The following is a 25,580-nucleotide window of genomic DNA, read 5'->3' on the forward strand; positions in this document are numbered from 1 at the left end:
GAATATTGCTCGATTTTTTCCAAATTTGGATTTATTACCCACACTGACACTGAAAAAAAAAGCATGTCCGGTTCCAAAGTTTTTGTCTTTACTTTAAAAATTTTGGTATTGATTCCGAGCCAAAAGAAGCGGAGAATACAAGTAAGGATACTTTTAAGACACAATTCTCTTTTAAATTTGGGTTTTGTGTATTTGCTTCTAGGAAGCAAATTTTAATTTTTCGCTTTTTCAGCTTTTTTCTTCATATTTTATCAAAGTCCTTTAAAAACTAGTTAACGACAACTTTATTTTCAAAACTAAGACTCGACTTCCAGTAGTAATTATGCTATGTATCAAGTAAAAAGCGTCTTTAAAATGAAGTGTTGAAAAACATGTCCTATATTATAACGATTTTTTGCTTTGTAGTCAAGATGCAAAAAGACAACAAATTTAAAGACAATTTCATTAAATTTAAAGAATTTTTCTGAATTATTGAAGTCAAGTTGACCTTAGCCCTAACGGTTTTTCTTTCATGTTATGATACCCATTTGTAAGTGAAATCACTTAATTATAAGGATAATACGACTTTATTGAAAAATTTATCGACTTTTGGACAAGGAAAAAAACTTTATATTAGAGAAATGCGTCTTCTATGCTAAGCAAAATTTGCATTCGTATTTTAAAGACATGAAATCTTTGACCCCACGACAATATTTTTTTCAGTGAATTGAACGATTTTCTCCTTTTTAATAATGGGCTCAATATTAGTGGCATACTAACCCCGTAGGTGCAATATCAACTACAGCCAGTGTTGCTAGAAGTAGGGGAAATTCCCTATATGTAGGTTTTTTTCTAATATTTAGTGTCTTTTAGAACGTAGAGCCACAATGTAGGGACATTTTCACTCAACACAATTTGTAATAATTTTTACATTTTGGTGGCTCTAGAGGAGGAAATTAGAAGCCGGCAAGGCTTGATCTTTAACAATGTGTGGTAACAATAGTTACCGCTCGTGCCAAAAAAAATCTAACAAAATTTGAAGATTACCACAAATCTGCCAAACAAATATTTCTATAGAAATTTTTGTTAAAATTTTATTCCTGTAGAAAATTTTGTCAACATTTTATTCCTAAAGAAAATTTTGTCAATATGGTATTTCTATAGAAATTTTTTTCAAAATATTATTTCTATAAAAAATTTCCTCAAAATCTTATTTCTATGGATTTTTTTTCTCAAAATTTTATTTCTATAGAATTTATTATCAAAATTTTATTTCTATAGAAAATTTTCTCAAAAAAACAAAAATATTTATAGAAACTTTTTCCAAAATTTTATTTCTATAGAGATTTAACAAACAAAAAATACTATTTTTGGTAGAATTCTACCAACTGTGGCAACCGTGGTGGTAGAACAAATCTATTTTCTAGGTTATATACGTTGCATTCTCATGTTTTAAGATAATAAAGTACTTAGAACCATTTTTGTTTTGTACAATTTGTTTAAATTTAACGAAAATATTGTAGGGAAAATTATTTGGGAATATATGGGAAAGTAGGGAACTTTCTTTGTCCTTGTAGGGTAAACCGAACATTTTCCCTGGCAACACTGACTAACAGGTGGCTGATAAGTCCCCGGTCTGACACATAGATGGCGTCGCTAGTATTAAATGCATATTATTTTTATATAGTACCAACCTTCAAATGATTCGTGTCAAAATTTGACGTCTGTAAGTCAATTAGTTTGTGAGATAGAGCGTCTTTTGGGAAGCAACTTTTGTTATTGTGAAAAAATGAAAAAAAAGGAATTTCGTGTTTTCATAAAATACTGATTTCTGAAGGGGAAAAATACGGTGGAAGCAAAAACTTGGCTTGATAATGAGTTTCCGGACCCTGCCCCAGGGAAATCAACAATAATTGATTGGTATGCAAACTTCAAGCGAGGTGAAATGAGCACGGAGGACGGTGAATGCAGTGGACGCCCGAAAGAGGTGGTTACCGACGAAAACATCAAAAAAATCCACAAAATGATTTTGAATGACCGTAAAATGAAGTTGATCGAGATAGCAGAGGCCTTAAAGATATCAAAGGAACGTGTTGGTCATATCATTCATCAATGTTTGGATATGCGGAAGCTCTGTGCAAAATGGGTGCCGCGCGAGCTCACATTTGACCAAAAACAACAACGTGTTGATGATTCTGAGCGGTGTTTGCAGCTGTTAACTCGTAATACACCCGAGTTTTTCCGTCGATATGTGACAATGGATGAAACATGGCTCCATCACTACACTCCTGGGTCCAATCGACAGTCGGCTGAGTGGACAGCGACCGGTGAACCGTCTCCGAAGTGTGGAAAGACTCAAAAGTCCGCTGGCAAAGTAATGGCCTCTGTTTTTTTGGGATGCGCATGGAATAATTTTTATCGATTATCTTGAGAAGGGAAAAACCATCAACAGTGACTATTATATGGCGTATGGTCGAAATCGCGGCAAAACGGCCCCATATGAAAAAGAAAAAAGTGTTGTTCCACCAAGACAACGCACCGTGCCACAAGTCAGTGAGAACGATGGCAAAAATTCATGAATTGGGGTTCGAATTGCTTCCCCACCCACCGTATTCTCCAGATCTGGCCCCCAGCGACTTTTTCTTTGTCTCAGACCTCAAAAGGATGCTCGCAGGGAAAAAATTTGACTGCAATGAAGAGGTGATCGCTGAAACTGAGGCCTATTTTGAGGAAAACCGAAGAGTATTACCAAAATGGTATCAAAACATTGGAAGGTCGTTATAATTGTTGTATCGCTCTTGAAGGGAACTATGTTGAATAATAAAAACGAATTTTGACAAAAAAAATGTGTTTTCCTTTGTTAGACCGGGGACTTATCAGCCAACCTGTTATGAGCTATAGTCAGATTGAGACAAAGCACCCATAAACATGACCCTTAATTTTCTTAAATATACAACTGTGGTTTATCTCCCAGACCTATATCAATGTTACCCCACAAATGCTTATCGTATGATTACTAATTCAGTAAGGGTGGTTTAGGGTATGATATAGTCGGCCCCGCCCGACTTTCTACTTTGCTTACTTGTTTGTTTGTAAGTTTTTTAACTACACTGAAAAAAATATTGGAATGAGTTCAAAGATTTCATGTCTTTAAAACACGAATGCAAATTTTGCTTAGCATAGAAGACGCATTTCTCTAATATAAAGTTTTTTTCCTTGTCGAAAAGTCGATAAACTTTTCAATGAAGTCGTATTGTCCTTATAATTAAGTGATTTGACTTAAACATGGGTATCATAACATGAAAGTAAAAATGTTTGGGCTAAGGTCACCTTGACTTTAATAATTCAGAAAAAAAACTTTAAAATTAATGAAATTGTCTTTAAATTTGTTGTCTTTTTTGCATCTTGACTACAAAGCAAAAAACCGTTCAAATATAGGACATGTTTTTCAAAACTTTATTTTAAAGAAGTTTTTTACTTGAAACATTGCATAATTTCTACTGGAAGGCGTGTCTTAATTGGGAGAATAAAGTTGTCGTTAACTCGTTTTTAAAGGACTTTGATAGCATATGAAGAAAAAAAGGTGAGAAAGCGAAAAATTAAAATTTGCTTCCTAGAGTCAAGTACACAAAACCTAAATTTAAAAGAGAATTGTGTCTTAAAGGTATTCTTACTTGTATTCTCCGCTGCTTTAGCTCGGAATCAATACCAAATTTTTTAAAGTAGAGACAAAATCTTTGGAACCGGACATGCTTTTTTTCAGTGTAATTAAAAAAGAACAACGTTTGTTATACCCAAGGCCGTATTCAGGGGGGGATGAGGGGGATCAAACCCCCCCCCGAAATGAATGAATATTTTTATATAAATAAATATATATTTTTAGCTGCATAGAAAAATCTTATCGAAGATGTTGAAGAAAAGCTGGAGGTTTTATTTTGAAAAACGCTTACCTATAGAACTTGCACAAATCATAGAATACTAGTTGAAAAGCCCGTCAAATGACGGTCGAAAAAAACAAATTGTTTTTGTTCTCGCACCACAAATTTCATTTTTGGAAAATGTCTTTCTGCTTTTATTTGTGTTTGTTGTTCTTTTTGTGAACATGACTCGCTTTGTTTGGCCATAGCAACAACAACGAAACAGCCAAACACACATGTGTAAATGAAATGGCGCAAAACCTGCGAAAAGAACCTGCCTAATTCAGCGATGGAAGCACTTTGAGAGTGCAATAAAGAGATATTTCCAAACGTGCATATTCTTTTAAAAATTTTAGTCACTTTGCCAGTTACTCAGGGATGGAAAATACAATTTTTAAGAAAGTACAAAAAGGTATTTTTTAAGCGGAAATGTTCTTTTTATTAAATTTCAACAAAAATTTCACTGGAAGATTATTGTCAAGAGACTGAATTTTAAAGAAAATAAAATTTTGACAAAATTTTCTATATAAATAAAATTTTGCAAAAAATTTCTATAGAAATAAAATTTTGCAAAAAAAAAATCTGTAGAAAAAAAATGTTGCAAATTTTTTTCTATAGAAATAAAATTTTACAAAAATTTCCTATAGAAATAAAATTTGTACAAAATTTTAAATTGAAATAAAATTTTGACAAAATTTTCTATAAAAAAAAAATTTCATCGCCGCATAAATGTGCCGACTGAAGAAGTAATTGATTTATTTGCTGCCCAAAAAGCCCGTCGGCTCAATTTAATATTATAAAAATATTGTATACATACCTATGCATAAATAAAATTTTCTTCACATGAGATTATATGAATATATATTTTTTTTAAGTTGAACCCCCCCCGAATTAAAATCCTGGCTACGGCCTTGGTTATACCCCAAGGTTTGCAATGTGGAACGCCGTTCGGACTCGGCTATAAAAAGGAGGTCCCTTGTCATTGAGCTTAACATGGAATCGGGCAGCACTCAGTGATAAGAGAGAAGTTCACCAATGTGGTATCACAATGGACTGAATAGTCTAAGTGAGCCTGATACACCTAACCTAACCTAACCTATACGCGTAGGTTGTTCTTCTTTGCGTGTACACTAACAAAAAAAGCGTGATCGGTTTCAAAGACATAATTGAAAATTTTATGAACTTTTGGACAAGAAACAAAACTTTATATCAGAGATATGCATCTTCTATACTAAGCAAAATTTGCATTCGTATTGTAAAGACATGCAATCTTTGGCATCAAGGCAATATTTTTTCAGTGTACAACGTCGTCCCGGAAGAAAGTAGTTCAAACAAGTATATACGGCCGTAAGTTCGGCCAGGCCGAATCTTATGTACCCTCCACCATGGATTGCGTAGGAACTTCTACTAAAGGCTGTCATCCACAATCGAATTACTTGGGTTGCGATAACACTTGCCGATGGGAAGGTATCGTAAAATTTTTTAACACTGTCTTCTAAATTGTAAGTTAGCCCATACGGGGTATATATTAAACAAAAAAAGGCCGATTAAATACGTATATAATCTAGTTTGACAAAATTTTCTATAGAAATAAAATTTTGACAAAATTTTCTATAGAAATGAAACCTTGACAAAATTTTCTATAGAAATAAAATTTTGACAAAATTTTCTATAGAAATAAAAATTTGACAAAATTTTCTATAGAAATAAAAACTTGACAAAATTTTCTATAGAAATAAAATGTTGACAAAATTTTCTATGGAAGTAAAATGTTGACAAAATTTTCTATAGCAATACAATTTTGACAAAAATTTCTATAGAAATACAATGTTGACAAAATTTTGTATAGAAATGAAATTTTGACAAAATTTTGTATAGAAATAAAATGTTGACAAAATTTTCTACAGAAATAAATTTTTTACAAAATTTTCTATAGAAATAAAATTTTGACAAACATTTCTATAGAAATAAACTTTTGACAAAACTTTCTATAGAAATGCAATTTTAACAAAACTTTCTATAGTAATAAAATTTGACAAAATTTTCTATGGAAATATAGTTTTGGTAGATTACAAAATTTTCTATAGAAATAAAATTTTGACAAAATTTTCTATAGAAATAAAATTTTGACAAAATTTTCTATGGAAATAAAATCTTGACAAACATTTGTATAGAAATAAACTTTTGACAAAACTTTCTATAGAAATGAAATTTTGACAAAACTTTCTATAGTAATAAAATTTGACAAAATTTTCTATGGAAATAAAGTTTTGGTAGATTATTTTTGGCGATATGGACCAATTTTTGTGTAATAAGTCATCGGCTATATATAACTAAAGACCGATATGGACCAATTTTTACATGGCTGTTAGAGGCCATATATTGACAAAATGTACCAAATTTCAACCGTATCGGATGACTTTTGCTCCTCCAAGAGGTTCCGGACGTCAAATCTGAGGACGGTTTATATGGGAACTATATATAATTATGGACCGATATGGACCAATTTTGGCATGGTTGTTAGAGACCATATACTAACACCATGTACCAAATTTCAACTGGATCGGATGAATTTTGCTCTTCCAAGAGGCTCCGGAGGTCAAATCTGGGGATCGGTTTATATGGGGGCTATATATAATTATGGACCGATATGGACCAATTTTTGCATGGTTATTAGTGGCCGTAAACTAACATCAGGTACCAAATTTCAACCGGATCGGATGAATTTTGCTTCTCCAAGAGGCTCCGGAGGTCAAATCTGGGGATCGGTTTATATGGGGGCTATATATAATTATGGACCGATATGGACCAATTTTTGCATGGTTGTTTAAAACCGTATACTAACATCAGGTACCAAATTTCAATCAGATCGGATGAATTTTGCCCCTCCAAGAGGCTCCGGAGGTCAAATCTGGGGATCGGTTTATATGGGGGCTATATATAATTATGGACCGATATGGACCAATTTTTGCATGGTTGTTAGAGACCGTATACTAAGACCACGTACCAAATTTCAACCGGATCGGATGAATTTTGCTGCTCCTGGAGGCTCCCCAAGCCAAATTTGGGGATCGGTTTATATGGGGGCTATACGTAAACGTGGTCCGATATGGCCCATTTTCAATACCATCCGACCAACATCAATAACAACTACTTGTGCCAAGTTTCAAGTCGATAGCTTGTTTCGTTCGGAAGTTAGCGTGATTTCCACAGACGGACGGACAGCCGGACAGACGGACAGACGGACGGACAGACGGACAGACGGACGGACGGACGGACATGCTTAGATCGACTCAGAATTTCACCACGACCCAGAATATATATACTTTATGGGGTCTTAGAGCAATATTTCGATGTGTTACAAACGGAATGACAAAGTTAATATACCCCCATCCTATGGTGGAGGGTATAAAAATACCAGGCAAATTTCTAATATTTGCGTCTTTAATTTAATGGAAAAAATTAAAATCAATTCCGATGATATCATCGGCGTAACGGCTTACAAATTAAGAAAAATATAATTTTTTACAAGAAATTTTTAAAATGCTTTTGCATGTATTAGCTCATTAAATAAGTCATTAGGACCATCAATTAGGTCTTAATTACTGTACAATCGCAATGACTTATACCTACTAATGTTCAAACAATAATGGTTTTCTTATCGGAGATAAAAAGAGTTCCAAGAAAATAAGTTACAGTCACCTTGGCATTACCTTGGCTGGAAGAAAATATAAAAACCTTGAAGTTTGAAACATTGGCTAATACAGTTAATTTCGTTATTCTCTGACATAGGAATTTGCATCATGTATACGGTAAAAATAGGAAAATATTTGCTATTTTGCCTTCTCTGGTCACTGCAGTGTGCCGCATCTGAAAATGATACTACGGAGATATATCCTGATATTGAAAGTACTCCTTTGCCTTTGCTTTATCCCCAAGGACGTATAGTGAATGGTAATAGTGCAAGTGATGGACAATTTCCCTATCAGGTATCATTGCGATACAATGGCTATCACACATGTGGAGGATCAATAATTTCGGCAAATTATGTGGTGACCGCAGCTCATTGTGTTAAATCGTAAGTAAAATATTTTAATGGCATTGACATGAACTACGAAAGTAGTTAGGATATTTCAGAAAAGTACACTGAAAGCAATATTGGTCTAATATGAGTGATTATGCAACCTAAATGATAGGTTACGTAATTTACATAATATTAAGGACAATTTTTATACCCTCCACCATAGGATGGGGGTATATTAACTTTGTCATTCCGTTTGTAACACATCGAAATATTGCTCTAAGACCCCATAAAGTATATATATTCTGGGTCGTGGTGAAATTCTGAGTCGATCTGAGCATGTCCGTCCGTCCGTCTGTTGAAAGCACGCTAACTTCCGAACGAAACAAGCTATCGACTAGAAACTTGGCACAAGTAGTTGTTATTGATGTAGGTCGGATGGTATTGCAAATGGGCCATATCGGTCCACTTTTACGTATAGACCCCATATAAACGGACCCCTAAATTTGGCTTGCGAGGCCTCTAAGAGAAGCAAATTTCATCCGATCCGGTTGAAATTTGGTACATGTTGTTTGTATATGATCTCTAACAACCATGCAAAAATTGGTCCACATCGGTCTATAATTATATATTGCCCCCATATGAACCGATTCCCAGATTTGACCTCCGGAGCCTCTTGGAAGACCAAAATCCATCTGATTCAGTTGAAATTTGGTACGTGGTGTTAATATATTTCCTCAAACACCCATGCAAAAATTGGTCCACATCGGTCAATAATTATATATAGCCCCCATATAAACCGATCCCCCGATTTGGCTTTCGGAGCCTCTAAGAGAAGCAAATTTCATCCGATCCGGCGTAAATTTGGTACATGGTGTCAGTATATGGTCTTTAATAACTATGCAAAAATTGGTCCACATCGGTCTATAATTATATATTGCCCCCATATGAACCGATTCCCAGATTTGACCTCCGGAGCCTCTTGGAAGACCAAAATTCATCAGATTCAGTTGAAATTTGGTACGTGGTGTTAATATATGGCCTCAAACACCCATGCAAAAATTGATCGAAATCGGTCCATAATTATATATAGCCCCCATATAAACCGATCCCTAGATTTGACCTCCGGAGCCCCTTGGAAGAGCAAAATTCATCTGATTGGGTTGAAATTTGGTACGTGATGTTAGTATATGGTATCCAACAACCATGCAGAAATTGGTTCATATCAGTCCATACTTATATATAGCCTCCCTATAAACCCATCCCCAGATTTGACCTCCGGTGGATAAGCAAAATTCATCCGATCTGATTGAAATTTAGTACGTGGTGTTATTATATGGTATCTAACAACCATGCAGGTATTAGTCCATATCAGTCCATAATTATATATAGCCCCCATATAAACTGATCCCGAGATTTGGTTTCGGAGCCTCTTGGAGGAGCAAATTTCATCCGAGTCAGTTGAAATTTGGTACATTGTGCTAGTATATGGCCGTTAACAACCATGTCTAACTAGGTCCATATCGGTCTATAGTTATATATAGCCCTCAGATAAATCGATCCCAATCACACATAAAGTGGTCCATATCAAGTTCATAATTGTAGCCCCCATATAAGCGACCCCCATATTTCAATTCTGGTTCTCCACGTACCGCGCAAAAGTCCATATCGATTCGTAATTACTTGTAGACTTACCTATACATAACTTTTTTGTCTAATATATACCACGTATGGACTAACTCACAATTTAGAAAACGATGTTAAGAAGTTTTAAGATACCTTGCCATCGGTAAGTATTACCACAACCCAAGTAATTCGTTGTGGATGACAATCTTTCGCAGAAGAAGAGGGTACATAAGATTCGGCCTGGCCGAACTTACGGCCGTATATTCTTGTTTTTTTTTTTTAATAAAGAAATTTTAATTAAAGTAAAGTTTGAAATTTTTGCTTTAAAAATTTACATATTGAAATATAGGACATGAATCTTTGAAAATTGCGTCCTTTTGTTAAAATTGTATATTTTTAAATTAGGCAAAATTTTCCTTAAAGTAAAGAAAAATATTGTTGGTTTAATGAAATAATCTTTAAATTAACTGAGATATTGAATGTTTAGGTTATAGTTAAAAAAGCTTTAAATATAGGCTCAAAATTATTTTGAGGATTTTGCATTTTTTAAAATTAAGAAAATTGGTTTACTTAGAAGTATATGTTATGATTTGTTTTTTTTTTTTACTGATTTTTCATATATACATGAATATCTTTTTTAATAAATCGAAATAAAAATGCACAATTTTAATTTTATAGAGTCTAGATTTAAAGCTAGATAGATCCCTAAGATTGTATTTATTTTAGAGAAGCACCTTATTCGAGAAATCCTAAAGATCCAACTTATTCGAATCCTAAAATCCTTTACATTTCAAGTAAACTTTTTTTGAGTGTATATAACAACACACTTATAGCAATAACAACATTTAAAAAAAATAAGTTTTTTCTCCAACTAATCACATTTTCATGGGAACTAGATTTTCATTTTTACGAGCAGAACGGTTTTATTGATAGTTCTCCCATCAGAAAAGGCTACTTTGTTAGAAATAAAATTTATGTTCGAGACAAACATATTCTATGTATCATCAAAAAATTGTTATTGTGACAATAATTTAGCAGCCCTTTTTGTCTCTGAAAAAAAAACACATTTTCAAGAGGCGTATATGCTCATTTTCATGGGCAAAGATTTATTATAGTAATTCTTTCCGACGAGGGTAAAATGGTCTTCGTTAGCAATAAAATTTAGGTTTGTGGCAATCGTATTATTATTGCGATAATAATTTTAGCCCATAACCTAAAATATTGTAAATTATTCTCTTGAAATTATTTTTTTCCCATCAATAAACCTTCCCTTCTTCTCCTATACATATAATTTTTCAGCCTCTCCCCATCGAGACTTACCATACGAGCTGGTAGCCGTCTAGTCAACAGTAATGGTCAAATTGTTGGCATCAGTAAGGTTACAACTAATCCATCTTTCCGCGGTACTGGTAACGATATAGCCCTACTGAAATTATCATCACCTTTGAAGCTCAATGATAAAGTAAAAGCCATACCATTGGCTCGCAAAGATCCTCCTTCTGGTGCGGCGGTTGTTGTTTCCGGATGGGGGCGATTGGGAAGATGCAGTAGACGTACACCAAAGGTATTACAATACACCACATTTACTGCTCTCACCAAAGAGCAATGTCGACGTCGTCTCTTTTGGGTAAGCCCAACAGTTCTGTGCCTGGCTCATCCCTTCGGTAAGGGTGCATGCAATGGTGATTCTGGTGGTCCCGCAGTATATAAAAATGAATTGGTCGGTGTTGCCAATTATGTGGTTGGTGGATGTGCTTCTGATTTACCAGACGGTTATGCCAGTGTTGCCTACCATTATAATTGGTTGAAGAAAAACTCGGATTTGTAAAAGTAGCAATACGAAATGTTCGTGATGCATTTGTGATATCAACAAATTAAAAAAAAAATATAGAAAAATATATATGGATTATAAAATGAACTTGCTTTCAATTATATCATATAGACCCTTCTGAGAAGAAAAATTGTTATTTGTATACATGTACTTTAAAATTCTAAATTTCACATATGTATATTTCAAATTATTACACCTAAATCAGAGTTACAAAGGTTTTCTTAATTTCCAAAAAAAAACGTTGAACCAAAGAAGCAAAATCCTCAAAAAATGGGGGTATTGTGCAGTAGAACTGAAGTGGGGAAAGCCCTTTAAGCCATTCTTACTTGACGCGTGTTGAATTTGGAATTTTCAAGGTATGCGAACGAAATATCCCAGCAAAAAAAGTGTAGTGAAAATATTCTTTTTGGATCCGGAAGTGGTGCCAAATTGACACAGAAGCGATGAATTTAACATGGGCTTGTCATAGGACGGATGTCCACCATTTCAATAGCCGCTGCACTGAATTTGCATCACTTCTTAGGGTGTGAGGTGAATTGAGTGTTTTGGAATGCAATTAAGAAGTTTTTGAGATTTTTTGACAAATATATAATTTTTAAATTTTTTATGCTTTTTAATGCATTACAACGCTTGTCTGAAACGTGTGTCATCAATTAATTAATTAAATAATTTGTAACATTTTATTAATTCTTAATATGTTTTTAACCTATTTGAAACAAAACAAGTAAGAAAAGTCTAAAGTCGGGCGGGGCCGACTATATTATACCCTGCACCAATTTGTAAATCCACATTTTCGCTAGTATATCTAATCCGTCAAATGTGTTGGGTGCTATATATAAATCTTTTTGTCCCAAATACACACATTAAAATCTGACTCCATCTGAACAAAATTTATAATCTATAGACTTAAAATTTAAGTCGGCTAATGCTCTGAGATGGTACACTATGTTAGTAAAAAACAAGTAAGGAAAGTCCAAAGTCGGGCGGGGCCGACTATATTATACCCTTCACCACTTTGTAGATCTAAATTTTCGATACCATATCACATCCGTCCCAAATACATACATTTAAATATAACTCGATTTGGACAGAATTTGATAGACTTTTACAAAATCTATAGACTCAAAATTTAAGTTGGCTAATGCACTAGGGTGGAACACAATTTTAGTAAAAAATATGGGAAACATTTAAATCTGAAGCAATTTTAAGGAAACTTCGCAAAAGTTTATTTATGATTTATCGCTCGATATATATGTATTAGAAGTTTAGGAAAATTAGAATCATTTTTACAAATTTTCGACTAAGCTGTAACAAGGAAAATGTTGGTATTTTGACCATTTTTGTCGAAATCGGAAAACGATATATATGGGAGCTATATCTAAATCTGAACCGATTTCAATCAAATTTGGCACACATGACTATATTACTAATTTTACTCCTAGTGCAAAATTTCAAGCAAATTGGGCCAAAATTCTGGCTTCGGGGGCCATATAAGTCCATATCGGGCGAAAAATATATATGGAAGCTATATCTAAATCTGAACCGATTTTAATCAAATTTGGCACACATGACTATACTACCAATTGTACTTCTTGTGCAAAATTTCAAGCTAATGGGCATAAAACTCTGGCTTCTGAGTCCATATAGGTGCATATCGGCCGAAAGATATATATGGGAGCTATATATAAATCTGAATCGATTTCAACCAAATTTGGCGCGCATAGCTACAATGCTAAATCTACTCCCTGTGCAAAATTTCAACCAAATTGGGCCAAAACTCTGGCTTTTAGGACCATATTAGTCCATATCGGGCGAAAGATATATATGGGAGCTATATCTAAATCTGAACCGATTTCAATCAAATTTTGCACACTTGACTATACTACTAATTGTACTCCTAGTCAGCGTTGCCAATTTAGCTTTTTTCCCGCTAGATTTGGCTTTTTTTGAAGACGTTTAGCGGGAAAAAAAATGCATTTAGCTTTTAGCTTTTTTTCTGGCTTTTTTTCATGACCCTTTTAGCTATTTTTGGCTTTTTTTATTTTCGACATGTTTCTATTGAAATATGGATAAATCGGTGTTTTTATCTAAGCCTTGCTGCAAGTATAAGCGTTTCCACATATTTCAAAGCTCAGTTGAAACATTAATAATGAGTCCAGCCATTATGCGGGCATTTTTGTAGCAAATACACCTTGTTGTAAAGTTTTTTCATTATATACATAAAAGTTATCGTAAACTTTAAATCTACTATTACCATACAAATTTGTTAGATAAACTGTCAGTAAATTATTGGGAATATTATCATTTGACTCGTTTATCCTTTTTATGTTATTATAATATTCTAAAGTTATTACGATATTACTAAATTAAAATAGTAGATGTGAATAGCTTTGTGCACTGAAAAAATATTGTCGTCTCCTTAAAATACGAACGTGAATTTTGGTTATAATAGCATTTGTGAATTTCTTTTATATAAACTGTTTTCCTTGTCCAAAAGACGATAAAGTCGTTTTGTCCTCATAATTAAGTGATTCAACTTAAAAATGGGTATGTTTTCATGAAAGAAGGAAGAATTAATGAAATAGTCTTTAAATGTGAGGAGTTTTTGCATCTTAACCACAAACCAAAATAGCGTTCAAAAATAGAAGATGTTTTTAAACACTTTATTTTAAAAACGTATATATACAATAATTTCTACTTGAAGTCGAGTCTGAATTTGGAAATTTAAGTTGGCGTTAGCACGTTTTTAAAGCACTTTGATAGCTCATGGAGAAAAGGAAAATGTTTTTACTGGGAAATGTAAACTATAGGTATTTTCTACAATTTAAATAAAAGTAATGTATTTCGAATTTTTCACAATTTCAAATCCAAACTAAAATTTTATTTAAAAAAATGACAAATCATTTTTTTTACCAAATCCAAAACATGCTTAGATCATTTAATATTTTAAAATAACAAGTAAATAAAATAGAGGTGTAGGGAAGGTAGCTCCCACAAAACGAAGGACTTCCAGTAAAAAATTTGTGATAGTAATCAAAATGTATCGAATACGCAAACAGAGCTAATATGCCTTAGATATTGTTACAGTTTCACAGAAGTGGAATTAAAATGAAAATAATATGCATTGTAAGTGAAATAAAGCCTTTAAGTTTGTTAAATATCAATCAAAAATGTGACTTTTGATACAAAAAAAATTTAGCTTTTTTTCTAGCTATTTTTTTAGAATTTTTTAGCTTTTTTTAGCTATTTTTTTGGGCAAATCTAGCGGTTTTTGGTGAAACAATTCTAGCAACGCTGCTCCTAGTGCAAAATTTCAACCAAATTCGGCCAAAAATCTGGCTTCTGGGGCCATATAAGTCCATATCGGGCGAAAGATATATATGGGAGCTATATCAAAATCTGAACCGATTTCTTCCAAAACCAATAGGGTTCTATTCTGACCCAAATAAGGAACATGTGCCAAATTTTAAGGCGATTGGACTTAAATTGCGACCTAGACTTTGATCACAAAAATGTGTTCACATACAGACGGACGGACGGACAGACGGACATGGTTATATCGACTCAGGGACCCACCCTGAGCACTATTGCCAAAGACACCACGTGTCTATCTCGTCTCTTTCTGGGTGTTACAAACATATGCACTAACTTATAATACCCTGTTCCACAGTGTGGCGCAGGGTATAAAAATATGGGAAACATTTTAATCTGAACCAATTTTGATTTATCGGTCGATAGATATGTATTAGAAATAAAGGAAAATTTGAGTTACTTTTATAAGTTTTCGACTTAGCAGTGGCGATTTTATAAGGAAAATAGGGATATTTTGGCAATTTTTGCCCAAATCGGAAAAACATATATATGGAAGCTATATAGAAATCTGAACCGATTTCAACCAAATTTGTAGTATTTTAATTCTACTCCCTGTGCAAAATTTGACGTAAATCGGACTAAAGATATATATGGGAGCTATATCTAAATCTGAACCGATTTCAATAAAATTTTGCACACTTGACTATAGTATTTATTGTTCTCTTGGTGCATAATTTCAAGCAAAATAGGGTAAAACTCTGGCTTCTGGGGCCATATAAGTCCATATCGGACGAAAGATATATATGGGACCTATATCTAAATCTTAACCGATTTCAATCAAATTTTGCACAGTTGACTACACGACCAAGTGTTATGTTTGTGCAAAATTTCAAGCAAATCAGGTTAAAACTCTGGCTTCTGGGTCCATAAAAGTGCATATCGGGCGAAAGATATATATGAGAGCATTATCTAAATTTTAACCGATTTCTTCACAAATCAATAGGGTTCTATTCTGACCCAAAACAGGAACTTGTGCCAAATTTGAAGGCGATTGGACTTAAACTGCGACCTAGAATTTGATCACAAACATTTGTTCACAGACAGACGGACATGGCTAGATCGACTCAGGGAACCACCCTGATCATTATTGCCAAAGACACCATGTGTCTATCTCGTCTCCTTCTGGGTGTTGCAAACATATGCACTAACTTATAATACCCTGTTCCACAGTGTGGCGCAGGGTATAAAAAATTCCCATTAAAAATATGAAAAAAGCGGGTTATAAAAAAATTGACTCAAATTAACTTCCTGTGCAGTTAAAATTAAGAACATCTTTGGGAGGGAATTTTTGGAAGTCCTTTTAAAGTTGTGCCTTGAGCAGAACTTCAAATTGTTATACCCTCCACCATAGGATGGGGGCATATTAACTTTGTCATTCCGTTTGTAACACATCGAAATATTGCTCTAAGACCCCATAAAGTATATATATTCTGGGTCGTGGTGAAATTCTGAGTCGATCTGAGCATGTCCGTCCGTCCGTCCGTCTGTTGAAATCACGCTAACTTCCGAACGAGACAAGCTATCGACTTGAAACTTGGCACAAGTAGTTGTTATTGATGTAGGTCGGATGGTATTGCAAATGGACCATATCGGTTCACTTTTACGTATAGCAGAACTTACGTATATGGACCCCTAAATTTTAAATGGACCCCTAAATTTGGCTTGCGATTGCTCTAAGAGAAGCAAATTTCATCCGATCCAGTTGAAATTTGGTACATGGTGTTAGTATATAGTCTCTAATGACCATGCAAAAATGGTCCACGTCGGTCAATAATTATATAGCCCCCATATAAACCGATCCCCCGATTTGGCTTGCGGAGACTCTAAGAGAAGCAAATTTCATCCGATCCGACTGAAATTTGGTACATGGTGTAAGTATATGGTCTCTAATGACCATGCAAAAATTGGTCCACATCGGTCCATAATTACATATAGCCCCCATATAAACCGATCCCCCGATTTGGCTTGCGGAGAGTCTAAGAGAAACAAATTTCATCCGATCCGGCTGAAATTTGGTACATGGCGTAAGTATATGGTCTCTAATGACCATGCAAAAATTGGTCCACATCGGTCCATAATTATATATAGCCCCCATATAAACCGATCACCAGATTTGACCTCCGGAGCCCCTTGGAACAGCAAAATTTATCCGATTCGGTTGAAATTTGGTACGTGATGTTTGTATATGGTATCCAACAACCATGCAGGAATTGGTTCATATCAGTCCATTACTATATATAGCCCCCATATAAACCGATCACCAGATTTGACCTCTGGTGCCTTTTGGAGAAGCAAAATTCATCCGATTTCATCCTAAAATTGGTACGTGTGATAGTATATGATAACACTAGCCAACAGTAGTTTTGTGAAATGGTTCTAGCATAATTTTTCTCATTGATTTTGACCTACTAAACACGAAAATGAGTTTTAAAAAATTTTCTGTCGATTGGTTTTCGAGATACAAATTTTTGAACTTTTTTTTTAATTTTTGGAGGTACACTTACAATTTTGAGCATATCTTTCGTCTTCTTTGATCTATTTGATCCTACTACTACTCAAATTAAAGAAAATTAAGCCGTCTACAACTCATTCTCAGAAAATTTTCAAATCGGGTAACTAGTTTGGATGTTGGCGGCTTAAAAAGGTTAAAAAACGGCGTTTTTTAGGGGTAAAAATGTGGCAGAAAAAAACCATATAAAAATTCATATAAAATATAAAACACGATGCTAAAATTATAAGTCCGCTATTTGTTGTCAGATTTTGTTAAGTAAGGGCTTATTTTCTTTGTAAATATTTCAACTATACGTGAAAAAACCAAAATTGCTGTTAGCATCTTGTTTTATATTTTATATGAATTTTTATATGTTTTTTTCTGCCACATCTTTACCTAAAAAATCAAAGAAGACGAAAGATATGCTCAAAATTGTAAGTGTACCTCCAAAAATTAAAAAAAGTTCAAAAATTTGTATCTCGAAAACCAATCGACAGAAAATTTTTTAAAACTCATTTTCGTGTTTAGTAGGTCAAAATCAATGGGAAAAAGTATGCTAGAAACAAATAACAGAGAAAATTTTGTTATTTGTGACCTAGTGTAATTAACAACCCTGCCAAAAGTGGTCCATATCAGTCCGTAATCATATATAGCCCCCATATAAACCGATCCCAAGATTTGGTTTTGGAGCCTCTTGGAGGAGCAAATTTTATCCGAGCCTGTTGAAATTTGGTACATTATGCTATTATATGGCAATGAACAACCATGCCTAACTAGGTCCATATCGGTCTATAGTTATATATAGCCCTCAGATAAATCGATCCCCAATCACACAAAAATTGGTCCATATCAAGTTCATAATTCTATATAGCCCCCATATAAGCGACCCCCATATTTCAATTTACATGTCGATTCGTAATTATTTGTAGATTTACCTATACATAACATTTTTGTTTAATATATACCACGTATGGACTAACTCACAATTTAGAAAACGATGTTAAGAAGTTTTAAGATACCACAACCCAAGTAATTCGATTGTGGATGACAGTCTTTCGTAGAAGTTTCTACGCAATCCATGGTGGAGGGTACATAAGATTCGGCCTGGCCGAACTTACGGCCGTATATACTTGTTTTTGCTGGGATGTGTTTGCCCAGGGCTTCAATACCGTCGTTATGACATTTTCCTGATAATATTCGCCATTTATTTAGGTTCCACGGTCGAGAAGTATAAGTGGTGAGCCACCATCGGTCATTACGATAGCCTACACAATTACCATTGCAGGCACTTGAGTTCTCGTGGTCATTCAAAGGTGTCAATTTTCAGCTGATCTCTTTGGCATGTAAACCCGATCATTTACCTTATTCACAAGCTCCTCAAAGCCGTGGTTTTTAGTAGTTTTTTCTAATATACTTTCGGTTTCAGTCATACCATAAAAATTAAAGCAATTTTTATGGAACCTTTCTCTCTAGAATTTCTTTTGTTTATATCATGTTATATTGAATGACTTGTCTTTTCGTTTTTAGAGAAAGCTTTTAATTTGCATAAATTTAAGTGCACAATAAACCAGTTATACAAAAGAACTATTAAAATTGGCTGCTACTGTGATCATTGAACCAGATTATATCGATCTATTGATCGTAGCGTTAAAAGTGAAAACTAAATGCTAAACGATATTATATAGAAATAATTCTGAAGAATGTGCTGAAGAGAAATATACAAGGTCAGTAAAAATTTTATTTCTTTACACAAAGCAATTTGGTCCAAAATTCTGCTTTACCTAAAAGCTGCACACTAGGTTCGGTTTTCGTGGCGAAAAGCAATGATAATTTTTTTAATTTAAAAATTTTTTTTTTAATTTAACAAATTAAAATTAATTTTAATTTGTGTTTATTGACAACTAATTGATAAAATCATAACAATATTTTCATCAAAAACGTATATTTTTTTATCAGGACTATTTTCAAATTTTGTTAACAAAGTTATCGTACTTTTGGTGTTTATTGTTTCATTATGTAGTTAGTTGGAAGATACAATTTTTACAAAATATTATTGTTGTTACCTTCGAATGGAAGTGCCATACCTGAAAAGATAAAATAAAAGAATTAGTAATTAACTTTTTTTAAAATACTGTGAAAAAACTAAAGTCCTCCGACTGAAATTTTATGGAAAAACTGGGAGAGGTTATGAAGTTTATATCAGGTTCCAGATTTTGAAATATTTGGTCAGGGAAAAATAAAAGGGCATAGGGAGACATCCGCTGCTTCTTAGGTTAGGTTAGGTGCCAGCCCGATGTATCAGGCTCACTTAGACTATTGAGTCCATTGTGATACCACATTGGTGAACTTCTCTCTTATCACTGAATGCCCGATTCCATGACAAGGGACCTCCTTTTTATAGCCGAGTCCGAACGGCGTTCCACATTCCAGTGAAACCACTTAGAGATGCTTTGAAACCCTCAGAAATGTCACCAGCATTACTGAGGTGGGATAATCCACCGTTGAAAAACTTTTTGGTGTTCGGTCGAAGCAGCAGCCGCCCCTTGTCATGTTTTTTTTAAAATTGGGCTTATAATTTGCTTGACATTTTCTGGGATGTTTACACAAGATACGCTACATCACTTTTCGATATTTGGTCAGAGACGGGGAGACCTCCTCTAAAGCTGAAAAAAAACTAAAAGTCTTCTTGAAATTTACAAAGACTGTGGGGGGGCGGTTATGAAATCAATATCGTGTACCTGTTGTTTGGGTATTTGGACGGGGAGGGAACCTTCTCCTTCTCCCCACACTTGAAGCAAAATTTCTAGATTTTCTTGGAATTTTCGGTGAAGGTTAAGAGTGCTATTCAGTGAGGTTCCTTTAAAACAATAGAGCAAAATTTTACCTTCTCCGATCTACTTGAAATTTACAGGGAACGTGGAAGGAGTTGATTACATTAATACAGGGTACATGATATCTGGTTTGGGAATGGGAATAGTGAATTAAACTTTTTCGATTTACTTGAAATTTACACGCAAAAAAATAATTCTTTCCTCCCAAACGAAATTTTAGACAAACAAAGTTCGTTTCTCATTTGCTTTTCGTTGAAAGGAAGTGTATTTGGAAGAAAAGTATATACTTTTTGTGATAAACGTTTATTCTTTTCCAGGATGTAAAAACAATTTCATAAAGACTAACTCAAAAATTTTTTTTCTGACTAATTGCATTTTCCCTCGCATCTTTCTCACTTCCACGAAGTTTTTTAGTTCTTAGCACCTTTTTCCGTAATACAAACAATGTAGAAGAAATTATACGATTTTATAAATTTTTTTTACCTTTCGCCTGGACGGAGAATCGAACCGCGGACCATGCACTTTGTAAGCCAACACACTAACCTCTGAGCTATGTACCTGTTATAGTCATCAATAGATAAATATCCATATAAGTTATATTTATATAGCATAGCTTGCGGCGCCCACGAACCGAATAAACAAAGTTTATTTAACAGAAACAAACATTTAGTTTGGCACCGTGGAGCAGTGGTTGCTACGTCCGACTTGCATGGCAAGGGTCGTGGGTTCGATCCCTGCTTCGACCAAAGTTTTTTTTTACATATATTCCAGATATGGTCGGAAGATTCCGAAAAAATGTTCAACATTACATTCTACTATATTAAATTTTTACTATGAACTGTAAAATGTGTCTTATTAAAGACCTAAAGTCAGAAAAGAACAGTGTTTGATATAAACGAAATGGACTGTGTTGTTGGTTCAAAAATAACCTTTTTTATTGAAAAAATAAAAATTTTGTAACAAACGAATTTTTTTGGTGATAAAAGTGTATACTTTTCGAAGCAATTCAAAAAACTCTAACAAAAGAAAAACGTTTTCGGTACACGTTTTCCAAACGTTTTTTTTTTCTTTGCGCGTATAGAGACCGTTGGGTAGTTTGTGAATTAAATATAGGGTAAGTGATTTTCCGATATCTGATCGGAGTGGGGCGAAGGTAGAGAGAGTTCCCTTTTGTTCGATTTTTTGAAAATTGAAAGTATAGGGTTGTCCGTAAATGGGGACTCGGTATATAATTTTATGATTTTTCAACAGGCTTCTGTCAGACTTTTTTAAATAAAATACTTAAATTTTGCATGAAATTGGGAGACAACGTAGAGTTTGCAGCATTTTTCGATGCATGCTCGGGAAAGGCATGTCCTCCGTGTCCAACATTTTAACAAATGTTAATATGTTAAATTTTGTTAGTACTTTTGCTCTTTCCGATTTATTGGATGGGAAACTGTGACTCTTCGTATGTTGTTGAAATATAATGCTTAATTTTCCACTATGTTGAGGAGAAGGATACCTTTCCTTGACAAACCACACCTGAAATTCGCATACATACAGACCATAATTTAAATAAATTGGTGGAAATCGGGCGGGGCCGACTATGTTATACCCTGCACCACTTTGTAGATCTAAAATTTCGATACCATATCACATCCGTGTTGGGGGCTATATATAAAGTTTGTCCCACATACATACATTACAATATCACTCGATCTGGACAGAATTTGATAGACTTCTACAAAATCTATAGACTCAAAATTTAAGTCGGCTAATGCAATAGGGTGGAACACAATGTTAGTAAAAAACAAGTAAGGAAAGTCTAAAGTCGGGCGGGGCCGACTATATTATACCCTGCACCATTTTGTAGAACTAAATTTTCGATACCATATCATATCCGTCAAATGTGTTGGGTTCTATATATAAAGGTTTCTCCCAAATACATACATTTAAATATCACTCGATTTAGACAGAATTTGATAGACTTTTACAAAATCTATAGACTCAAAATTTAAATTGGCTAATGCACTAGGGTGGAACACAATTTTAGTAAAAAATATGGGAAACATTTAAATCTGAAGCAATTTTAAGGAAGCCTCGCAAAAGTTTATTTATGATTTATCGCTCGATATATATGTATTATAAGTTTAGGAAAATTAGTCATTTTTACAACTTTTCGACTAAGCAGTGGCGATTTAACAAAGAAAATGTTGGTATTTTGACCATTTGACCATCAGAAAAACATATATATGGGAGCTATATCTAAATCTGAACCGATGTCAACCAAATTTGGCACGCATAGCTACAATGCTAATTCTACTCCCTGTGCAAAATTTCAACTAAATAGGAGTTAAAAATTGGCCTCTGTGGTCATATGAGTGTAAATCGGGCGAAAGCTATATATGGGAGATATATCCAAATCTGGACCGATTTCAACCAAATTTGGCACGCATAGCTACAATGCTAATTCTACTCCCTGTGCAAAATTTCAATTAAATCGGAGTAAAAGATTGGCCACTGTGGTCATATGAGTGTAAATCGGGCGAAAACTATATATGGGAGCTATATATAAATCTGAACAGATTTCAATCAAATTTGGCACGCATACCTACAATGCTAAATCTACTCCCTGTGCAAAATTTCAACCAAATTGAGCCAAAACTCTGGCTTTTGGGACCACCTTAGTCCATATCGGGCGAAAGATATATATGGGAGCTATATCTAAATCTGAACCGATTTCAATCAAATTTTGCACACTTGACTATACTACCAATTGTACTTCTAGTGCAAAATTTCAACCAAATTCGGCCAAAACTCTGGCTTCTGGGGCCATATAAGTCCATATCGGGCGAAAGATATATATGGGAGCTATATCTAAATCTGAACCGATTTCAATAAAATTGACACTTGACTATACGACTAAGTGTTATATTTGCACAAAATTTCAAGCAAATCGGTATAAAACTCTGGCTGCTGGGTCCATAGTAGTGCATATCGGGCGAAAGATATATATGGGAGCTTTATCTAAATCCGAACCGATTTCTTCCAAAATTTATAGGGTTCTATTCTGACCCAAATTAGTGCCAAATTGTGCCAAATTTGAAGGCGATTGGACTTAAATTGCGACCTAGACTTTGATCACAAAAATGTGTTCACAGACAGACGGACGGACAGACGGACATGGTTATATCGACTCAGGGAACCACCCTGAACATTATTGCCAAAGACACCATGTGTCTATCTCGTCTCCTGCTGGGTGTTACAAACATATGCACTAACTTCCCAGCAAAAAAAGCGTCGCCAAAAAAGTAGTGAAAATGTTCTTTTTGGATCCGGAAGTGGTGCAAAATTGACGCAGAAGCGATGAATTTAACATGGGCATTTCATACGACGGAAGTCCTCCATTTCAACAGCTGTTGCACTGAATTTGCATCACTTCTTTAGGTGTGATCGGAATTCAATGTTTTGGATGTAAATTAAAAAATTCTGTGATATTTTGTCAAGTAAATAATTTTTATAATTTTTACGGCCATTTTCATGTAGCTCCGTTAGGCTTTAACTGGCAGTTAACAGAAAGAAAAATGGAAATATATTTTCTCCGGTTAACTTTAACTGAAAATTTTTCAGCAGTTAAGTTTCTAACTGGCATATGGAATATATACGCAAGATGACAGATATGTAGATATCACGGTTTAAAAGTTCGTTAGCTAACGTAGCACTAACGGAGCTTCATGAAAATGGGGGTTAATGGATTCTAACGCTTGTCGGAAACGTTTGACCTCAAATATTTTCAAAAATTCACAATTTTTTCAGATTGGATTTATCATTTTTGTCGACAAAATTTAAATGATTTGTACCATTTTATGAATTCTTACTCTGTTTTTACCCTATTTGAAACAAAAAAAGTTAAAATTATCCATTAAAAGTATGAAAAAAACCAAGTTAAAAAAATTGAATTAAAAGAACTTCCTGGGTAGTTAAAATAAAGAACATCATTGGGAGTGCATCTTTTGGAAGTGCTCTTAAAGTTGTGCCTTGTGAACTTCCAAATTTTTTTGCTGGGTTATAATACCCTGTTCCACAGTGTGGCGCAGGGTATAACAATTGCCAACGGCAATATTCTAAAATTGTGTACTTGAAAATTGGATGGATGTTTCTGCTGTTTCCCTTTCTTTGAAGCTCGAAAGATTTATACACTTTTAAAAAATATGAACTATTTTGTGCGAATTTCGAATTTAGTAAAATCGGCCAGAGAAATTTTTTTTCAACGATTATAGCAATTTCTCATTTCTGACCACAGTCTTTTCATACGTAAAAAAATGTTTTTTAATTGTGGTCACATTATTCCTATTTTTGTTATATGTTCCCAAACAAGATTGTATCAAAATTTTATATGCTCACCGTAAAAATGATTACGACAATCCTGTTTTTCTTATGTGTGTTTTTAATATTTTCAATTTTCAATTAACAATAGCACTTGACATTGTCTAGTTTTTCATGTCTTGGAATAATTGTCATTTTGTTGCACTTCGTATGGAAAATTAAACCAGATAGATAAGCAGACTTACTGGATCTACCCCACACACACACACACATACACACTGAAGAAGCCATGTAATAGGGAAAAATGCAAATGAGCTTATAGTGACATTGAAATTTTCAATTTTCCAGTTGTGTTTATGATATCTCAAATGAATCCATGGCAAATTTCCGTTAATACTTTCACTTATTCATTCGCTTGTCAATTATTATTATGGATGAGTATGCAAATAAAAGTTGACATCAAATATTTAAGCTGTTATGACTGTGAAAATGCTTTTGTATATCACATGGAAATTTTCCACTATTTTATGCTCTAATTAAATTTCTGGTGAAAAATTTAAAACATTTTTCTGCAATGTTTTCAAATGATAATGATGTATAAAAATATATGTCAGATTTTTTGCAGTAATTTTCTGGCTTATTAAGAATTTTAAGTGGGTGTTGTTAATGTTGTATTTTTAATTGGTTTACAATTAACATAGGAGTATAAAATTGCAAACCATATTAACATATATTTTTTAGACACAAACGAAGATTTCATTATTCGAATATATAACATATTCACAAGGCCGTTGCGACCGACTTTATAGGCAATGAAGAAACTATTTTGTTATGATCATATTCGATGGAAAAATAATATGATTTGACCATTTGTGTGGCGATCATGTAATATTTTCAGAGCAACTATGTTCTTTCAGTGAACATAGTGTTAATAAAAATAACCCAGCAAAAAAATCGTCGCCAAAAAAGTGGTGGAAATATTCTTTTTGGATCCGGAAGTGGTGCAAATTTGGCGCAGAAGCGATGAATTTAACATGGGCTTGTCATAGGACGGATGTCCACCATTTCAACAGCCAGTACACTAAATTCGCATCACTTCTTAAGGTGTAATGCGAATTCAGTGTTTGGATATGAATTAAGAATTTTTTTTAAATTTTTTATAATTTTTAATGCAGTCTAACGCTTGTCTGGAACGTTTGACATC

At 34.0% G+C, this 25,580-nt stretch overlaps 2 protein-coding genes across 9 annotated transcripts in view; one reads left to right on the top strand and one right to left on the bottom strand.

Annotated features, from left to right (window-relative positions):
* The window catches only part of LOC142230618 (carboxypeptidase D), a 266,046-nt gene that overhangs the window by 214,092 nt on the left and 26,374 nt on the right, over nucleotides 1-25,580 (bottom strand). The window lies entirely within an intron of this gene.
* LOC142230578 (trypsin delta-like) lies at nucleotides 7,647-11,457 on the top strand. The gene is made up of 2 exons (XM_075301217.1): nucleotides 7,647-7,974; nucleotides 10,843-11,457. Exons 1-2 carry the CDS (start codon nucleotides 7,700-7,702, stop codon nucleotides 11,369-11,371), a joined length of 804 nt encoding a protein of 267 aa, XP_075157332.1. The 5' UTR covers nucleotides 7,647-7,699; the 3' UTR covers nucleotides 11,372-11,457.

Source organism: Haematobia irritans, chromosome 3 (assembly GCF_050003625.1).
Source record: "Haematobia irritans isolate KBUSLIRL chromosome 3, ASM5000362v1, whole genome shotgun sequence".
Classification (NCBI taxonomy): domain Eukaryota; kingdom Metazoa; phylum Arthropoda; class Insecta; order Diptera; family Muscidae; genus Haematobia; species Haematobia irritans.

Bases quoted from the DNA above. Each gene is read 5' to 3' on its own strand.
- LOC142230578 (XM_075301217.1), top strand. From the start codon at position 7,700: ATGTATACGGTAAAAATAGGAAAATATTTGCTATTTTGCCTTCTCTGG. The intron at 7,975-10,842 runs GTAAGTAAAATA...ATAATTTTTCAG, and splicing joins GCAGCTCATTGTGTTAAATC to CCTCTCCCCATCGAGACTTA.